The sequence below is a fragment of the Cinclus cinclus genome, chromosome 19 (assembly GCF_963662255.1).
Source record: "Cinclus cinclus chromosome 19, bCinCin1.1, whole genome shotgun sequence".
Lineage (NCBI taxonomy): Eukaryota > Metazoa > Chordata > Aves > Passeriformes > Cinclidae > Cinclus > Cinclus cinclus.
In genome coordinates, this window is record NC_085064.1 from 9,772,304 (window position 1) to 9,787,474 (window position 15,171).

The following is a 15,171-nucleotide window of genomic DNA, read 5'->3' on the forward strand; positions in this document are numbered from 1 at the left end:
GCATCGCCCTCCCCTCACACACTGGAGACCCCCGGGCCGGGACACGAGCCATGATGACCGACACAGAATCCCAAAACACACAGAACACCCAAATTTGCCCATTGCCCCATCCCAGACTGGTCCGTCTGGTGGCAGCTGAGGACAGGATCGAAAAACGCCTTTCGGGGTCACCCTTGGGATGTGAGACGGAGCTGGTGCCTGGGCAGGAGCAGGGAACCAGCCCCGGACTCTAGAGCAGTGTCTGTGGTACCCGGGCCGTCAGAGGAGTGTTTTAGGGAGAACTCAGATGGACACAAGTGGAGTTTTCCATGACACGTGGCAGCAGAGAGGGAGAGGGAGAACATTTTTCCCATTTTGCTCTTCTTTGCTGCCCAGGGAGGGTGTGGAGTCTCCCCCTCTGGAGACATCCCAAACCCACCTGGACGCGTTCCTGTGTCACCTGCTCCAGGTGACCCTGTCTTGGCAGGGAGCTGGACTGGACGATCTCCAGAGGTCCCTTCCAACCCCAGCTATTCAGTGATTGAGTGACTGAGTGATTCAGTGACAGCCTCTCGCTGGACACATAAGTTGCTTCGCGGCGTTATTTCCAGTCAGCGCCTCTTATCAGCCGCCCGCAGGTGTCTTTGGGAAGTGTGTGCAATCAGGAAACGATCGCTCGGCAGCGCAGTGCTTCCCACACCTCCCAAATCCTCGCCTGGGAGACTCGGGGAACACGGCACGCCGTGACATAAAATAACTCTGGGCAGGGCTCGGGGAGTCCCGGAGCCGCGCCCGGGCACGGGCGGCTGCTCCCGCTGGTGCCGAAAGCACAGGTGTGTTTACGGGAAGCAGCTCCGTATCCTGCTGATAAGGCTCCTACCTTTGCACTCCTGGGCCACAGCAGAGCAATTGCACCCTCTTCAAACGAGACGTGGAAATAATACCACGGCAAACTGCTTTTGTTGCCCGTGTCGGATGCCCAAGTGGGCTGTGTGCCCCGCGGAGCAGCTCCGTGCCTTTCACCTTAAATAACTCCGGGGTGATGTGAGGCTCACACATGACCTGCCGTACCCCCTCAAGCACAGGTCCATCACGCACCATCTGCCTCCGGCCCTCGCCGGGCCACAGCGGGTGCCCGGGGCTCAGGATAAAGAGCGGGGCGAGCGGGCAGAGACATCTCTCCGCCTCTGGTGACTCATGGCTCAGGCACGTCCAGAGCCAACAATGTGCCTTTGTACTCGGAGATCACAATGGATTTCTCTTTCGTGGTCTTGTCCGGTTGGCTTTTGAGCCAGTGTAAAGCCTGTAAATCCTGAAATAATGAATCCCACACAGTTTTGCTGCACCTGGCGCAAAGAAAACGCCTCCCTTTGTGGGCATTGAACCTGACATCTGCTAGTTTTACTGCACGCCCGCCTGCCTTTAGAACAAAAACACTAAGTCCAGCCATTATTCATCCCCCTCCCCTGCCAGTCAGGATTCTATCGTTTCTGTCAACCGCTCAAGCCTCGGCTGAGTCAGTGAAAGTGTCAAGGGCTGGGCAGTGAGACTTGGCTGGCGAGCCGTGCCCTGGAGCTAATCCCCTGCTCCCTGTGTTGGCACCCGCGGGCAACCCCGGCCGAGTGCCCGGTGCTGGTACTAAGAGGCTCCCGGGAATCCCGCTCGTATTTTGGCACAAGAAGGAATGCTCGATTACAAAACCCAGGTGCGATGGTGACAGAGGCCAGCACTGGGAGGCTGTGATGGCAAAGTGCCACCGCGGGGCACAGACAGAGCCAGGGCATGGCTGATGTGGCTGCAAGAGGACGTGGCAGACACAGCACGACAGGGGCAGGAGCTGAGGACAGCCCCGGGTATAGCCAAGGGACGAGGGGACAGAGAGAGAGCGGGGCCCAGCACAACTCTCTGATTTCACCTTAAACTCAAGTGATCTGCACAGCTCCCACTCCAGTTTGTGCCCATCACCCACTGTGTAATAGAGCACGGAGGGAGAAGGAAGAAGCAATAGGGAAAAGTAATCCCTTGTAACTGGGCTTTTCCAGCAAATCTGACTTTGTACATCATGGCACTGACTTAAAACCAGGACATGTGGAATGGTTCCAGGATAAAGGATGAAGACCATCTTTTTGGCACCAGGCCCTCCAGGCACCAGTGGTGCCACATGACTGTGCAGCGGGTGGTAAGGGATTAAAAGTGACTTCTGTCATCTGCCACACAGCTGAGCAGAATGTGGCACGTCCCACCTCACTGTGATGGTGGCACATGGAGGATAGGAGGATATCCCCAAATGGGGAGAATGGAGAAATGGAGGCTGAGAGATCCCAGGGCTGAAGAAAAATTGCTCAAATGACAGAGCTGTCCAGCCTGTTTCTCTTTGTGCTGAGGGGCTGCAGTTACCACATTTATCAGAAGATGAACATGCAGGTGACTGTCAGCACTGGAGATAAGGGGAAAATTGCAACTGGGAGTTCAAGCCAGGGCTGCTCCCTTTGGCAATTCGCTCAAACAGGCCCATGGGAGAGAAAGTGGTTTATCAGAATTCATTCATTGCCTTCTGCTCTCCTGGGGATGTGCTGTGTTTTGGAGCTGGTCTGTTTTCCCCGGGGGGATTACCAGGCCTTTAACCTCCCTTGGATTTCTCCAGGGCTCTGTTTCTGTGTCTGGGAGGGTGCTCAGGGATTAGCCTTCCTCCCAGGAAGAGGCACAATCCCTAATGCGCTCTAAATTCCTGAGCACCCCATGCTCACTAAGCCGCAGATGCTGCTGGAACCTGAATCACTCTGAGCTATCCTTGTCCTATCCCCAAGACTGGATTTGTGGCTCTCAGATGGTCCCTTGCTTAAATAATCAGGACTTTTTGCTTTCCTCCCCTTTTAGCTGCACCTCAGCCTCTTGTCCCTCTTGAGCTCTGCTCCTGTGTGCTCAGCTGCTGCCATAAAGGAGCCCAGTGCCTGTAGGTCCCTCACCTGCACCACAGGTTCATCACACATTTCTCTCACACAGCATCTGCCAAGTGCCATTTCCTGGGTTTATAAACTCAGCCAGCGAATTACAAGAACAAAAAACAAATGAGAAAAAAAAAACAGCTATCCCAGAAACATCTCTTTTTATTAAAATAATATCTTTAGCTCCAGATAGATTTGTGTACTCGAGGCCTGGTTATCCCACACAAAGCAGCTGAGCCCCAGAGAAACCCGAGGCAGCAGAGGTGGCAGAGGGCTCCTGAGTCAGGCAGGGTTGGCCCCATGCCTGGACAGCAGCAGCAGCCAGAAACCACAGCCAGAGTCCTGGGGTCAGTGGAACCTCCTTCTTGCTTTTCCAAGGAGCCAGCCTGCTGCTCCAGGGCACACCGAGACCTCGGAGATCACAATCTTTGTTTTCAAAACTCTCTCAAGACCATTTTGGCCCCAAACCAGCATGTCCTAAGTTGGGCTCTCCAACTCCAGGGCTCTCTTGGGCCCAGCATTTCCAGCTCCTTATCCCACTGCTGTGCCTTCAGCTCCCTGTTGGGATGGGAGAGCCAGGACGGCTCTGAGTGCTTGGACGTGCTGGGCAGGTCCACACTGCCCTGCACTCAAGCTGGATTTGGGAAAGGAGCAGGATGCTGTCAGCTCCCTCTGAACTCCACAGAGAGCAGAGGCAGAATCAGCAGTGGTTCATCTTCACAAGGTTTGTCAACTGATCAATTCCACAATGAAGTGGTCTGCCATTCCCCCCATTATTTTGATAATGTTGCTTCCTTTTCTCATTTGGGTGAAAAGAAACTTGCTCAATCATCTCAGAGTTTAGGGGCTTTACTGGACATAGCACACATTTACCAGACCCATTGTGACTATTTCCTTTTCTCCTTACTACTCAGGCACCGAGTTTTCTTTTCAGAAAGCTGCTGATGTCCCCTCACTCTGCAGAAGCAGAGGGAGCTGAAAATGAAAACTGGTGCCTGAACTCTGAGGGGAAAAAGATCCCAAAAGGACTCTGGCTCCCAGCCCTTGAGAGCTAAGGTTGTGTTGTTGCTTGGTATCACAACTGAAGTCACCCCAGTTCCAGGAATAGTGTTATTAAAGAACAACAGGAAATACACAGCAGAAAAGCTCCAGCCTATTCAGCACATTTGGGTATGACTCCAGCCTGGTTCCCTGGGATGGGGAACACCAAACCTGCTCAGTTCCTTCAGCTACCCCCACCTGAACCCCCAGCAAAGTCAGGTCTGAGCACAGGGGGCACAGCAGGGAGCAGGATTCCTGCTCCAGGGCCCCGCTTGGCTGTGTTTATCTCTGAGGTTTTTAGGGCATTCCAAAGGTAAGGGCAAAGATCCCCGTCCTTGAATTCCCAGCTCTGCACCAGCTCCACCTTTACAGCACCTTGTAAGTGGGTCTGTATTACAATGGACAATTAGCACTAAAAATACAAATTAGAAACCAATTTTCTCATAACCCCCCCACTTTTCACTCAAGCTTTTTGAATCCACCTAAAGTGCATCTGAGCTGGTCCTGAGCCAGAGACCAGGGGACAGTGGCAGTGACCAGTCTCTGGTCCAGTGACCAGTCCACAGCCCCAGCAGCAGCTCAGTCACCCAGGTGAGAAACATTCCCCAGGTACAACCCAACACATCCATCCCTGCAGACCCTGGGAGGAGAGTGGGCAGCAGGGCAGGGGCTGTGCCCCAGGGTGTGGCTGTAGAGATGGGAGAAAGCACAGCAGGGACCACCCCAGGACACGGGACCAGCATATGGCTCCATCAGGCGCTTGGGAGTCTCTCTCAGCTCAGCAGTGCAGGTGGAGAGGTTCCTCCTGCTAAAGGTTTATAGGGCACTCCTGCTGTGATTGTCACCAGGCCACTGGGATGTTGAGATAAGGAAGCTTGGAATGCCCAATGCATTGAGTAATTATCCCCATTCTCGGATCACAGGGCAACAACCTGTGATGGGTCGTATCTGTCCTTACCTATGCCACTTTTATGGATATTCTAAAAGCAATACAATACTGTGAAAAAATTATTAGGTTGCTTTAGTTCTTTAATATTTACTAAACATTTATGGAAAAAAGCAATGTAGTTTCTCTTCAGACAGATTCTTTACATTTAATGTCCACAATGTTTATTCCTTTCAGTCTTTACATTTCTCACACTGGCAGTAAATTGGGCTGAAGTTATTTCTGAACCAAAGCTGCTGCTGGTTCCTGGTGCTCTTTGATACATCATGCACTGCCCCAGCAAGAGGTTATCTACCATTAACCGTGCCTATGACACAGCAGGATCACCTGGGAATAACAATGATCCCAGTCAGGGTCATGGCCATTAAACCACCCATTAACTCCCTCTGCTCTCACAAAGGAGATCATTAACAGGCTGACTTGCCAGTAACTGTTTCCAGTTGACTTTGGCTTGTGTTTCCAGAATGAGAATTAAAAAACACTTCCATGGAAGATGTAGAAAGCCAGGGATAGGCTGTGGTCAGTGGTACAAAATACAGAATCACACAGTCTTTACAGATGACGTGGAAAATGGTATCATCACACAATAGCCCTTGGGAGGACACCGGGATCCTCGGGAAGGGCTGTCCTTAGCTCCAGGGACTGGCACAGCAAAACCCAGAGCACAGAGCAACTCAGCTTGACTTGAGCTGAGCATTCCTGAGCCCAGGTAATGGGCAGTGGGGCCCGGGTCCCCCAGAAGGAGGACGCAGCCCAGTACAGCCCTGGTGGAGGGTTCTGAGAGCAGGTGCCAACTGGAAGGGCCCTGGAAGGATTTTCTCACTCATACAGTAACATAACTTATCCTGGACTAAGACATTAATAATAACCAAGTGTGATTCAAACTGGCTTGTGAGGGGCTGAATGTTTACACTCAGACCAAGAGAGCAGAGCGAGCCTGCCATTCCACCTCCAGTGGGATTAAGAATGGAGCCAGGATGAAGGAGACACTCTCATTCCCAGATCCTGCCAGGCTGGCTGTTTGTAACCAGCATTTTCCATTCTTTCAGCCAACTCCACTTGCGCTGCTGAGGGTGCAGAGCAGCCCTGCCAGCAGAGCCTGGGAACAGGAACTGCCAGGCACAGGTCAGCAAGGCAGGAGCAGCAGGAGCTGTGTGTGGGGTGGATCTGTGCCAGGATCCCGAGCAGTGCTCATGCAGCTGGACACATCCCAGCCTCACACTTCCCTGCTCGTGGAGCAACCCCCAGAGCAGGGGATAGAGCCTGAGGCGAGGACATGGGAGCACATAGACACACCACTGGAAGCAGGAACCCTGTGCTGAGCTCCAGCAGCAAGTCCAGGCTGAGGAATGAAGAATAAATTCCTTCCTGGAGCTTCCCTGCACAGAGGCTGAGCCCCTCCAGTGGCTCAGGTGGCTCCAGAGGTGGGAGCAGGTGGGATCCCACAGCAGAGTCCTCACACAGGCAGGATGAGCTGGCAGTCAGGTGTTTTGCTGGAGCTACAAAGGATTTTTCTACTTTTTTTTTAACACAGTTTTTTTAACATTGGGAATTTGTGTTTCCCACCCCAGGCGTGGAGGTCAGCTGCAAAGGGAAGCTGGTGGCTGCAGCATGAGCAGAGGTGCAAAAAGCTTTATCTGTTTCTACCTATTTCTACATCCCATGGATAACGTGCATTTTCTTCTTCCCTTTTCTTCCTAGCCAAACAAAAAGAGAAAAGCCTCTCAAAGTGCCACATCCACAAGAGCCTGTGATCCCCCAGGCCTCTCCAGCTGAGTGAACATTCCCTGCAGGCACCAGAGAACATCCTCGGGCTCCCAGCAAGCTGCAGCACGCGCGTGAGCCAGGCTGAGGAGCAGGGCTGGGACAGCTGAGGCCTTCCTGCCACTCTCCTCTCCTGGTGGTGACATTGCCAGCCTGGGCCATAACACATTTCTCACATTTAACAGGTGTGATAACACATTTATCCAGGCAAGGGCTGGGGGTCACATCCAACACTATCTCCAGCAAGGGTAGCACAAAGCCTCACCTGTGGCTGGTGAACAACCAGGCTGGCACCCAATCCAGCCGTCTGGGTTTAATCTGCTTCTCTTCAAGTGAACCAGGTGTCCCCACCTGGTCCCCACCTGTCTCCTGGCCCTCTAAAGGCAATTCCAGAGCACAGAGCAGCAGCAGTTCCTGGGTGAAACAGGGCAGTGGGGATGGAGCCGCTCATTGCTCACCCAGCCCCGGCACATGGAACTGCCGGCGGCACAGGACAGAACTGGTTTCAGACACACCCCGAGAGCAGGGTGGTGAGAGCTGAAGGAACAGGTAGGAGTGGAATGACAGATTGTCTGTGTGCCCAGCAGCCACAGCTGCCCTGGGCAGGGCACTGCAGGGAGCCCCAGAACCTCTGGGGATGCTGAGGGGCACAGGGAGCTGAGTCCATCAGTGCTGCCCTGTCATTCCCAGGAGATGCTGCAGGAGCACAGGGGTGAGGAATACACTGGGCCTTGGGAGTGTCCTGGCTGGGACTGTGCTGGGCTCATCCTTTTCAGGCTGGCCTGACTGAGGAAGTTCCAGGCTCTATATATTTACTTCTGAAGTTTAAATAATTGCAATTTTTATTTGCCTCTTCTGACCCCTTTCTTTCCCAGCAGCCACCTGAAAAACCCCACCAGTGAAAAGGGGGAATGAAAGTGTTTTCCTGTCACCAGTGGTTAACTCTAAGGATGCTGCCACACACAGGACACCAGACATCACAACTCTATTCCAGTCACAGCTCTGAGAGAATTTCATCTCTTTAGGCAAATGAATGCTACAAAGGAAAAATATGTTAATGTCATAAACATCACAAGCTATGAAGAATATATAGATCTTTGGAGGAAAATGCATTCATCAGTTGTCATATCCCATAAACTGCACCAGGAGAACAGTCCATAGTCCATTCCAACATAGAAATTACTGTACAATCTACCTTCTACTTTGTACCCCAAGTACTACAAGTGGTCAGTGAGGATATACAACAGTTCTACAGAGAAATCACTCAAGTGGATACATAAATGGGCCCTTTGGGGGTTAAATAAGATTTTCAGTAGTTTCACAATGCTACATTCATGCTACCAAGTTCACTGAATTGGGATTGAGAAAGGAAGAACAGTTTGCCTGTCTCCAGTTAGGAGGTAAAATGGTCAGAAAGGGAGAGAGTTTTGTGTCAGCATTTTAATCTTCCCACAACCATTTCCTTCTCCAGACAACGTGACTTTGTGCTTTCATTGCACCTCTGGCTCCCACCTCTCACTGCAGAGCTGGTGGAAGCTCCAATGTTTAACAGTAATTGGTATAAATCTGGGGTTCTTTTTCTTTTATGTCTGTCATTTTCTTCCAAAGGTACAGACTCGTGCCTGTTCTCCCCTTCACTGTAAGTCTGGCAAACCTGACTGAGTCCAGGGATGAGATGTGGCTACCAAAGCTCCCAGCCGGGGGGGAGGCAACAGCCCACACCTGTCTGTGTGGCTTTCAGTGACTTTAAACTATCTCTCTCCACCTATTCATCTCCTTACTGTATGTACAATATTTCTTCAAAAGTTTTGCTATAAAACTGCTCTAAATGTAAGGGGTTCAGCAGTTCTAGCCAGGGGCCTGCTCCCCAAAATCACAACCACAGGTATGGCACAGGGGAAGGAGGACGCTACAGATCAGAACACCAAGTTCTCTTTGTAAGTAGTTAAAAGAAGATTTGTACATATATTTTCCTTCACTTCACAATCAACAAATCTGAGATAACAGGAAAATAAGGTAATCCTTCCCTGTTAAAGAAATAACTTGTGTAACCTCCCAGAATTGCCAGTGACCAACACAGACTCTAAGTACTATTTGTCCTCTGAAAGGACAGCAGAATGTGAAAAAAGCCCCATCCCCAAAATTGAAAAAGCACCCCCTTACCAAACCAAACAAAAATAGATACCAAAAGATACCATTAAATATCAAGTACAGACCTGGGTTCTCAGGCTGCTCTGACAGAGCTCAGGGTTTTCTCTGTCCTACACAGGAAGGGGCTGAGCAGCTCAGACTAAGAAACAGGTCAGGAGAAAAGGGGTGGGTTATGCACAAACAACTGGCAATCAAGTGAACAGAGAAGAGTCAAACTCATGCTCCAAGCCTGTGCTGTGTCCCTCCAGAAGCATTTCTCCCAAATGCCTCAGTGCTCAGCCCCCTTAGAGGGGTCTCTACACAGGAAGAGAGCTCCTCTCCCAATACACAGCAAAACACTGGCGTGAACAATTAATTACCATGGCTATTAATTTCTAATTCATTTTTATACCAAAGTGAGCCTGACGGAGGCTTCCCAGCCAGGTCCCATTTCTAACCTAAAGTATTTCAGCAAAACTAAAGTCCCATAGTTTTGCAAGCAGCAAAATAGAAAGTAATGAAGTTGTGGCTAACTGGAGGAGAACTATACATTCGTGACAGCACGTACAGGTAGTGCAGCACAGCTACTCTGAAAGGAACCAAACCAATGCAGCAGACATGCAGGGTCTGCTAACTTATGTTAAAAACTATGTTTGCTGGTGATTAAATATGTCTACAGAAGATATATTACCATTCTGAATATATTTTCAAGCAGACCAAAAATACCTCATCTATTGGTTATGGTGTGTTATTTTTAACTAATTAAATATTGGGAGGGATCTTACCCCCTCCCTCGCTATAAAAATTGCACTTATTTTCTATTAAACAAAAAAGAAGGTTTCAATTCTATATCCCAGTATATATTCACATGGAAACGGGATGATCTTGCTCTAAGCTTGCAGGAGTAGGTGTAGCAGTCCTTGCTCTCCAGGACTCCCAGCACAGAAAGTCCCACCAGGACAACCCCTGCTCCCTCTGTGCTCTGGTGACTTCTTCACTGTAGTGCATGGGTTAACTGGGTTTGTGGGTTTTTTTGTAAGAAAACCTGAGCTTCAAAAGTCTTTAAAAGGACCTGGAATCAAATCTGGCCCATTCTGACCCAAAACAGCTCAGTTCTGCCAGGAACTCCATCCTGTCCTCATTTCACACAGCTCCTCCTGAGGCCCCACGGCTCGGACTGAGGCCAGCGAGGTGTCACTGTCACCCCCTTCCCTCCAGTCTCTCTTGGCCCAGGACTCTTTTCCTCCCGACACTTCCGAGGGCTCCTCCTTCCCTCCCTTTAGCACTGCTGCCTCCTGTAGGGCTGTGAAGGGCTCCCTGTGCCAATAAAAAAGTCTCTCTGCAATAAAGCATGACTTCTTGGACACTGGTGATGAGCTTCCTCTTGCAAGGTCTTCTCCAGCTCATAAAATGTCATCGTAATCCAATAGTTTGGAGTGCTGGCGGGTCTTCCAGAGGCGGTAAAGGCGGAAGTCAAAGTAAGTCTCAATCATTTGCTTACCTAGAAGTGAAAGAGGCAGAGGGGTCACAGCCTGAAAGGAGCACGAGGGAGAGGTGACAGAACACAGCAGCACAAACCCCCAGTCTGGCTGTGGGCAGGGCACAGGGACCCCTCCATGGCAAACACTGACACTGAGCACGTGGAGGGGCCCGTGAGAACCAAACTTCTTTTCAGATCTCCTCAACCATGAACAGCTCCCTGTAATCCCTTGGCCGGGTTTGTCCACGGGGGCAAGAACTGAGCACAAGGTCTGTCTCCAGACTTTGACCTCTCTGCTCTGAGTGCTGAGGGGAGCTGGGGGCTGGAAAGGATCAGCCACAGCCTGCGTGAGGCACAGGGACGTCAGAGGCTGTAAAACAAGAGTTAACTCCTAGTAAAGAAACACTAAAAATAATTAACACTGAAAATTCAAATTTAAAAATATATCACTGTCCTGCTTCTGCCTGTGCTCCCAGCACACAGCAGTACCAGCTGTAACCCCTAGTCCCTCTGATTGAAGGAGGTCTCACAGGCAGCCAGGAGGTGCACTTGAAAACACAAGGGCAAACAACCCTGCACTCAGACAGAGCTCGAGGAGGGGATTTTCACTTGTGAGGCCTGATTAAGATTAGTTTTAGATGACTTTGCAAAGGATTACTAGGGTACACTCTTAGTATGTCCCAGACTGATCAAGGGAATAAATTCAAACATGTTTCTTCAACCCAGCCTCCTGAAAGCTCAGCTGCTTTAATGCCTGCACACAGAACCCACTGCCTGGCCTGCTGAGCTGCCCACAAACCTGGGAATTTCCCTGCAAGCTGCTCCTGGACACCTCTGAGTGTGTTTGCTCTGGTACCTGTGCAGGTACCATGTGCAGCTGAACTGATCTCATACAGAGAACTGAACAGCCTGGGCTAGAGGGAGGGGTTGGAACTGGGTGATCCTTAAGGTCCTTCCCAACTCAAACCAATCTGTGACTCTGTGACCTGTGAACTCTGCACAGTTAGGCATCCATGTGCTCAACTCCTGCACATTCCTGAGGGTGAAGGGAGGTAAGAAAAACCCAGCAGTGCTGAGACCAGAGCTATGGGCAGCAGAAAAGTGCCTACAGCTGAATCCAGCATGGTTTTATCTGCCAAAAACTACAGCAAAGTTAAAAGAACACGGGCAAATTCAGAATCTGTCGCTTGTGAAACTGCACTGTGAATTACTGAATTGACCAGCAAACAGGGAAAATTTTGTCACTTCTTGAAATATCTTGAGCTACAGGAAACAAAAAAGGGAAAAGGGCCAGCAGACTGAGCTGTAGAATGGTTCTGATGGGCCATATCCCAGTTGCTTATTGACACAATTGACCTGGTGCCAGTGGTCTGGGCTCTGGAGAAGAGACCCCAGCACACCTGGCAACAAAAAAGGTTCTGCTCCATGTGCATTTCCCCCACAGACTCCTCATACCCTAATAATGATGGATTCTCCTACACACAGCCTGGAAAGCTGTCTCCTTTGCATTGCCAGGATCCTGGGAGAGGCCTCTGCAGCTTCAGGCACAACAAACACGGCATTTGAAATGTGAACATACACAGGAACTGCAAGGGGAAAGCCAGGAGCAGCAGCTGAACTACACAAGGTGGTTACAAGCTAAACACAGACCATGGCAGGACTTAAGGGAGCCAAAACTGCTTTGTGATGAAGATGCCCCCTGAAGGAGGCAGACCGGTTAGCAAGGGGTGTGTGTTTGCATTTTTGTACAGGAAATAAATTACCTTGAGCTGATAGTTCAAGTGGAGACTCAAAGGCAACCCTATAAGGATTCATTAAGTTTTTCAGATTCTGAAATAGCTGAAAGGAAAACAAATCAGAGTTAACAATGAAAACAATGATGACTCTTGAGCATCCAGAATTGCCTATCTTTGTTCTGGAAAACCTTCCACCCATGTTCTTTAAAACATCTATCTCACCAGTAAATAAATAAACTAAGTGCTTTGAACAGCTCTTCTCCTCAAAGGTTTCAGTTACTTGTCCTGCATATCACCAGTCCTTCTGCCCCTGCCCCAGAATCCAGAGGGTGGTTCTCCCACTCACAACTCCCATGGACAGGACAGTAGCACATTCCCACCCAGCAGAAGAGTCAGGTTTAGAGCTCCCATAGTGACTCCATTCTCCCTGGGCCCATCAGATATTCTAGGGTGACCCACAAGCTCCTACCTTCTCCCCATTGGGGTTTCCAAGAACATAGCAGCCCATGATGTGGATGATATTTGGTTCAGGATTGACTTTACTCATCAGCCGGCTCAACCTCTTCCAGAAGCTGGAAAAAAACAGAATATTTAATTAAAAAAAATTAATAAAATCTCTCCTCATAGGCATGATTAATGCCAAGGATGTGTGCACATAGCACTCAGACAGGGCCCAAGGTTTGTAGCCTGGGCAGAAAACTGCTCAGGAAGAGCCACTGGATCTCAGACAAAAAAGAACAGGGGCAGAGCCAGGGCCTGAGGAGCAGGTCCAAGTCATGTGGCAGACAAGGAGCCAAGGGAGCTCCAAGGTGAGGAGAAAGGAGCAAAGTCCCCCAGGAGTGCTTCTGGAGTGACAGTTTTACCAAGCATCCCCTCCAGCTTCCTCTCTCCCATTTCTATCAACAGCTGCCCATTCTGAACGGAGGGTTCACAGTGCACTGGTTCATTTCCAGGGCATGAAATCAGCAGGGAACAGCTGGAGAGATTGTTATGAGTGAGACAACACAGCCCAGGCAGCTCCATGGCAGCCTGTGCTTGGTGCTGCTCACAGTCACCCCCACTTGATGTGTGGTGACTGTGACCAGGCAGTCGGTGCCTGAGGGATGTGAAACACGACCCCCTCCACTGGGCACAGGTTTGGAGCAGACTTTTGGGAGGCTCTAAAACCCAGAAATTCCTCCATGGGTGTTCCAACCAGACTGCAGCCTCAGCTTTCCTCAGCACTGCCTCCCAGGAACACACAAGCTGGATGGAGATGTTCACTTCCAAGTTCCCAAACTTTCAGTTGTGTGTTTACAGCTTTCTGCAGATCCCTGATTTATCAGCTTGGGAGCAGCTATGCCTGGGATGTGCTCAGAATCATGGATGTGCACACGTGCTGGAGAATTCCACAGCCAGTGTTTGTGCCAGGGTATGAGATTGCTGAGCAGATGTTGATTTTAATACTCAGTTCTCATGCCAACAAAAAGTTGTGTAGGAACAGGTTGGTGTACATCCTCTCCCCCACAGCCAGGCACTGTTAGCCAAGCAAGTTTGAGCCAGCACAAGCGAGTAGGCAGCAAAACAGGCAAAACTTTACTCTCTGCAAGGAGCAGCAAAATTGCTCAGCACTCCCAGCTTAAGGCTGGCATGTTAGTGAAAAGCCTCCTCAGTAACAGGCTGGACTTTGAGTAGGCTTTGCAGAGACAAATTCCATTTCCCCTTGGCCAGAGTCAGCTGTGGGGGAACACTCTGGATTTCTGCCATAGTCAGCAGCTTAGCAATGGTATCACAGCAGAGGCTCAGAGTGTGTGCTCTCATTTCTGGTCAGCAAAGCCATTTTCAGTAGAAGATATATATATATTTCTTTTCTCCTCTTTTGATAGTCTCTACCCACACAGAACACTAAACAGATAGAAGTATAAATCTCCTGGTGACAGGGCTGCAGCACTTTAGGGACAAGCTCAGCTCTGCCACCTTTGCTGTCGTCCCTGAATGAGCTGTGAGCTGCAATTTAGTGCCTCCTCAGCCCCTGACCAAGCCACCCCAGCTCCCTTCACTTCTCCTGCTCCACCATGAGCTGCAAACATTGAGCAAACCCAGCAAAAAAATGCTATGCAAGCCCAGAACACAACACAGCCACTCACAGGATCAGATCTTCCTCCTTCTCCACTTTGGCGAAAGTGGCGACTTTGTTCTTTAACAAGTACAGGTGCCCGGGGCCTCCCTGCAAGAGACAGAAGGACAGATGGAAACCCCTTCGCACAGGCCCTGAGGAAACAAACCCCGGATGCGTTTCCTGTCCTGCCCAGCCATTCCCAGAAGTGCCACAAGGGAGCAGGGCAGCCTTGCACTGCGGGCACGCTCAGGGAACATCCTCACATGGGCAGTGTGCTGGGGGTTGGATTCCCTGGTTTTTGCTGCTCTGTGCCCACATCACTCTAGAAAGGCACGATAATAGATTAAAAACACCATTGTGGGTGGCTGGAGAGTAATAGGCAAGACAAGAAAGTCCCTGTCACTTGGAGGCGCTGGGGGTGGGCAGAAGAGAAGCTGAGCACAGCAGGGACAGCAGCACTGCAGAGGAACTGGACTTGGGCAGCAGGAGGCATGAACAGATTGACACAACACCAGGAACATTGAAAGTCACAATCTCCAAGCCAGTGTGCAGCACTGCTGCTCCTCTGCAGCACTGGACACAACGAGGGACTCAAGTCCTCACCTCCCTCACTTCTCAAGGCACAGCTGCCCAGAAGTCCACAGATGACCACCATGAGGAACAGCAAACTTGGGAAGGAAATCCCCAGCAACCCTCAAATCCAGCAGGGCCTGGACCTGCCCCAGACACAGCTCCAGCCTGACCCTTCCCCTGTGTCCTCTGGCTTCCAGCTCCCAGCTGAGCCATCTGCCAGTCTGGCCCACAGCACACACCACTGTCACACTGAAGCTGGATGGAAACCATAACTATGACACTGCAAGTGCTTGTTCTTGTCTCTGGAATCCTTTCTAGGTCAAGGCTGGTTTGTCTGGGGTTCCTTGAGAGAATCAGTCCAGCTCTTGACTTGGCCTCACTAAATCAGATTTGATTTCCTGCTGTCGCAGCAACTTGAGACTTGTCTGGGAAATGGGAAGTGAAAGCTGTGCCTTGGCAGTGACTTTAATGTAAGCTGA

General features: G+C 50.4%; 1 protein-coding gene across 5 annotated transcripts in view; it reads right to left on the reverse strand.

Annotated features, from left to right (window-relative positions):
* Window positions 1-10,208: 10,208 nt before the first annotated feature.
* Window positions 10,209-15,171, reverse strand: part of NSMF (NMDA receptor synaptonuclear signaling and neuronal migration factor) — a 43,038-nt gene continuing 38,075 nt past the window's right edge. For all 5 annotated transcript variants that reach the window (XM_062505766.1, XM_062505764.1, XM_062505767.1 and 2 more), the window contains 4 exons: window positions 14,148-14,227; window positions 12,491-12,593; window positions 12,049-12,124; window positions 10,209-10,306 (listed from right to left, as the gene is read on the reverse strand). In XM_062505766.1, coding sequence (XP_062361750.1) covers window positions 10,209-10,306; window positions 12,049-12,124; window positions 12,491-12,593; window positions 14,148-14,227 — 357 coding nt within the window. The remainder of the gene's footprint in view (window positions 10,307-12,048; window positions 12,125-12,490; window positions 12,594-14,147; window positions 14,228-15,171) is intronic.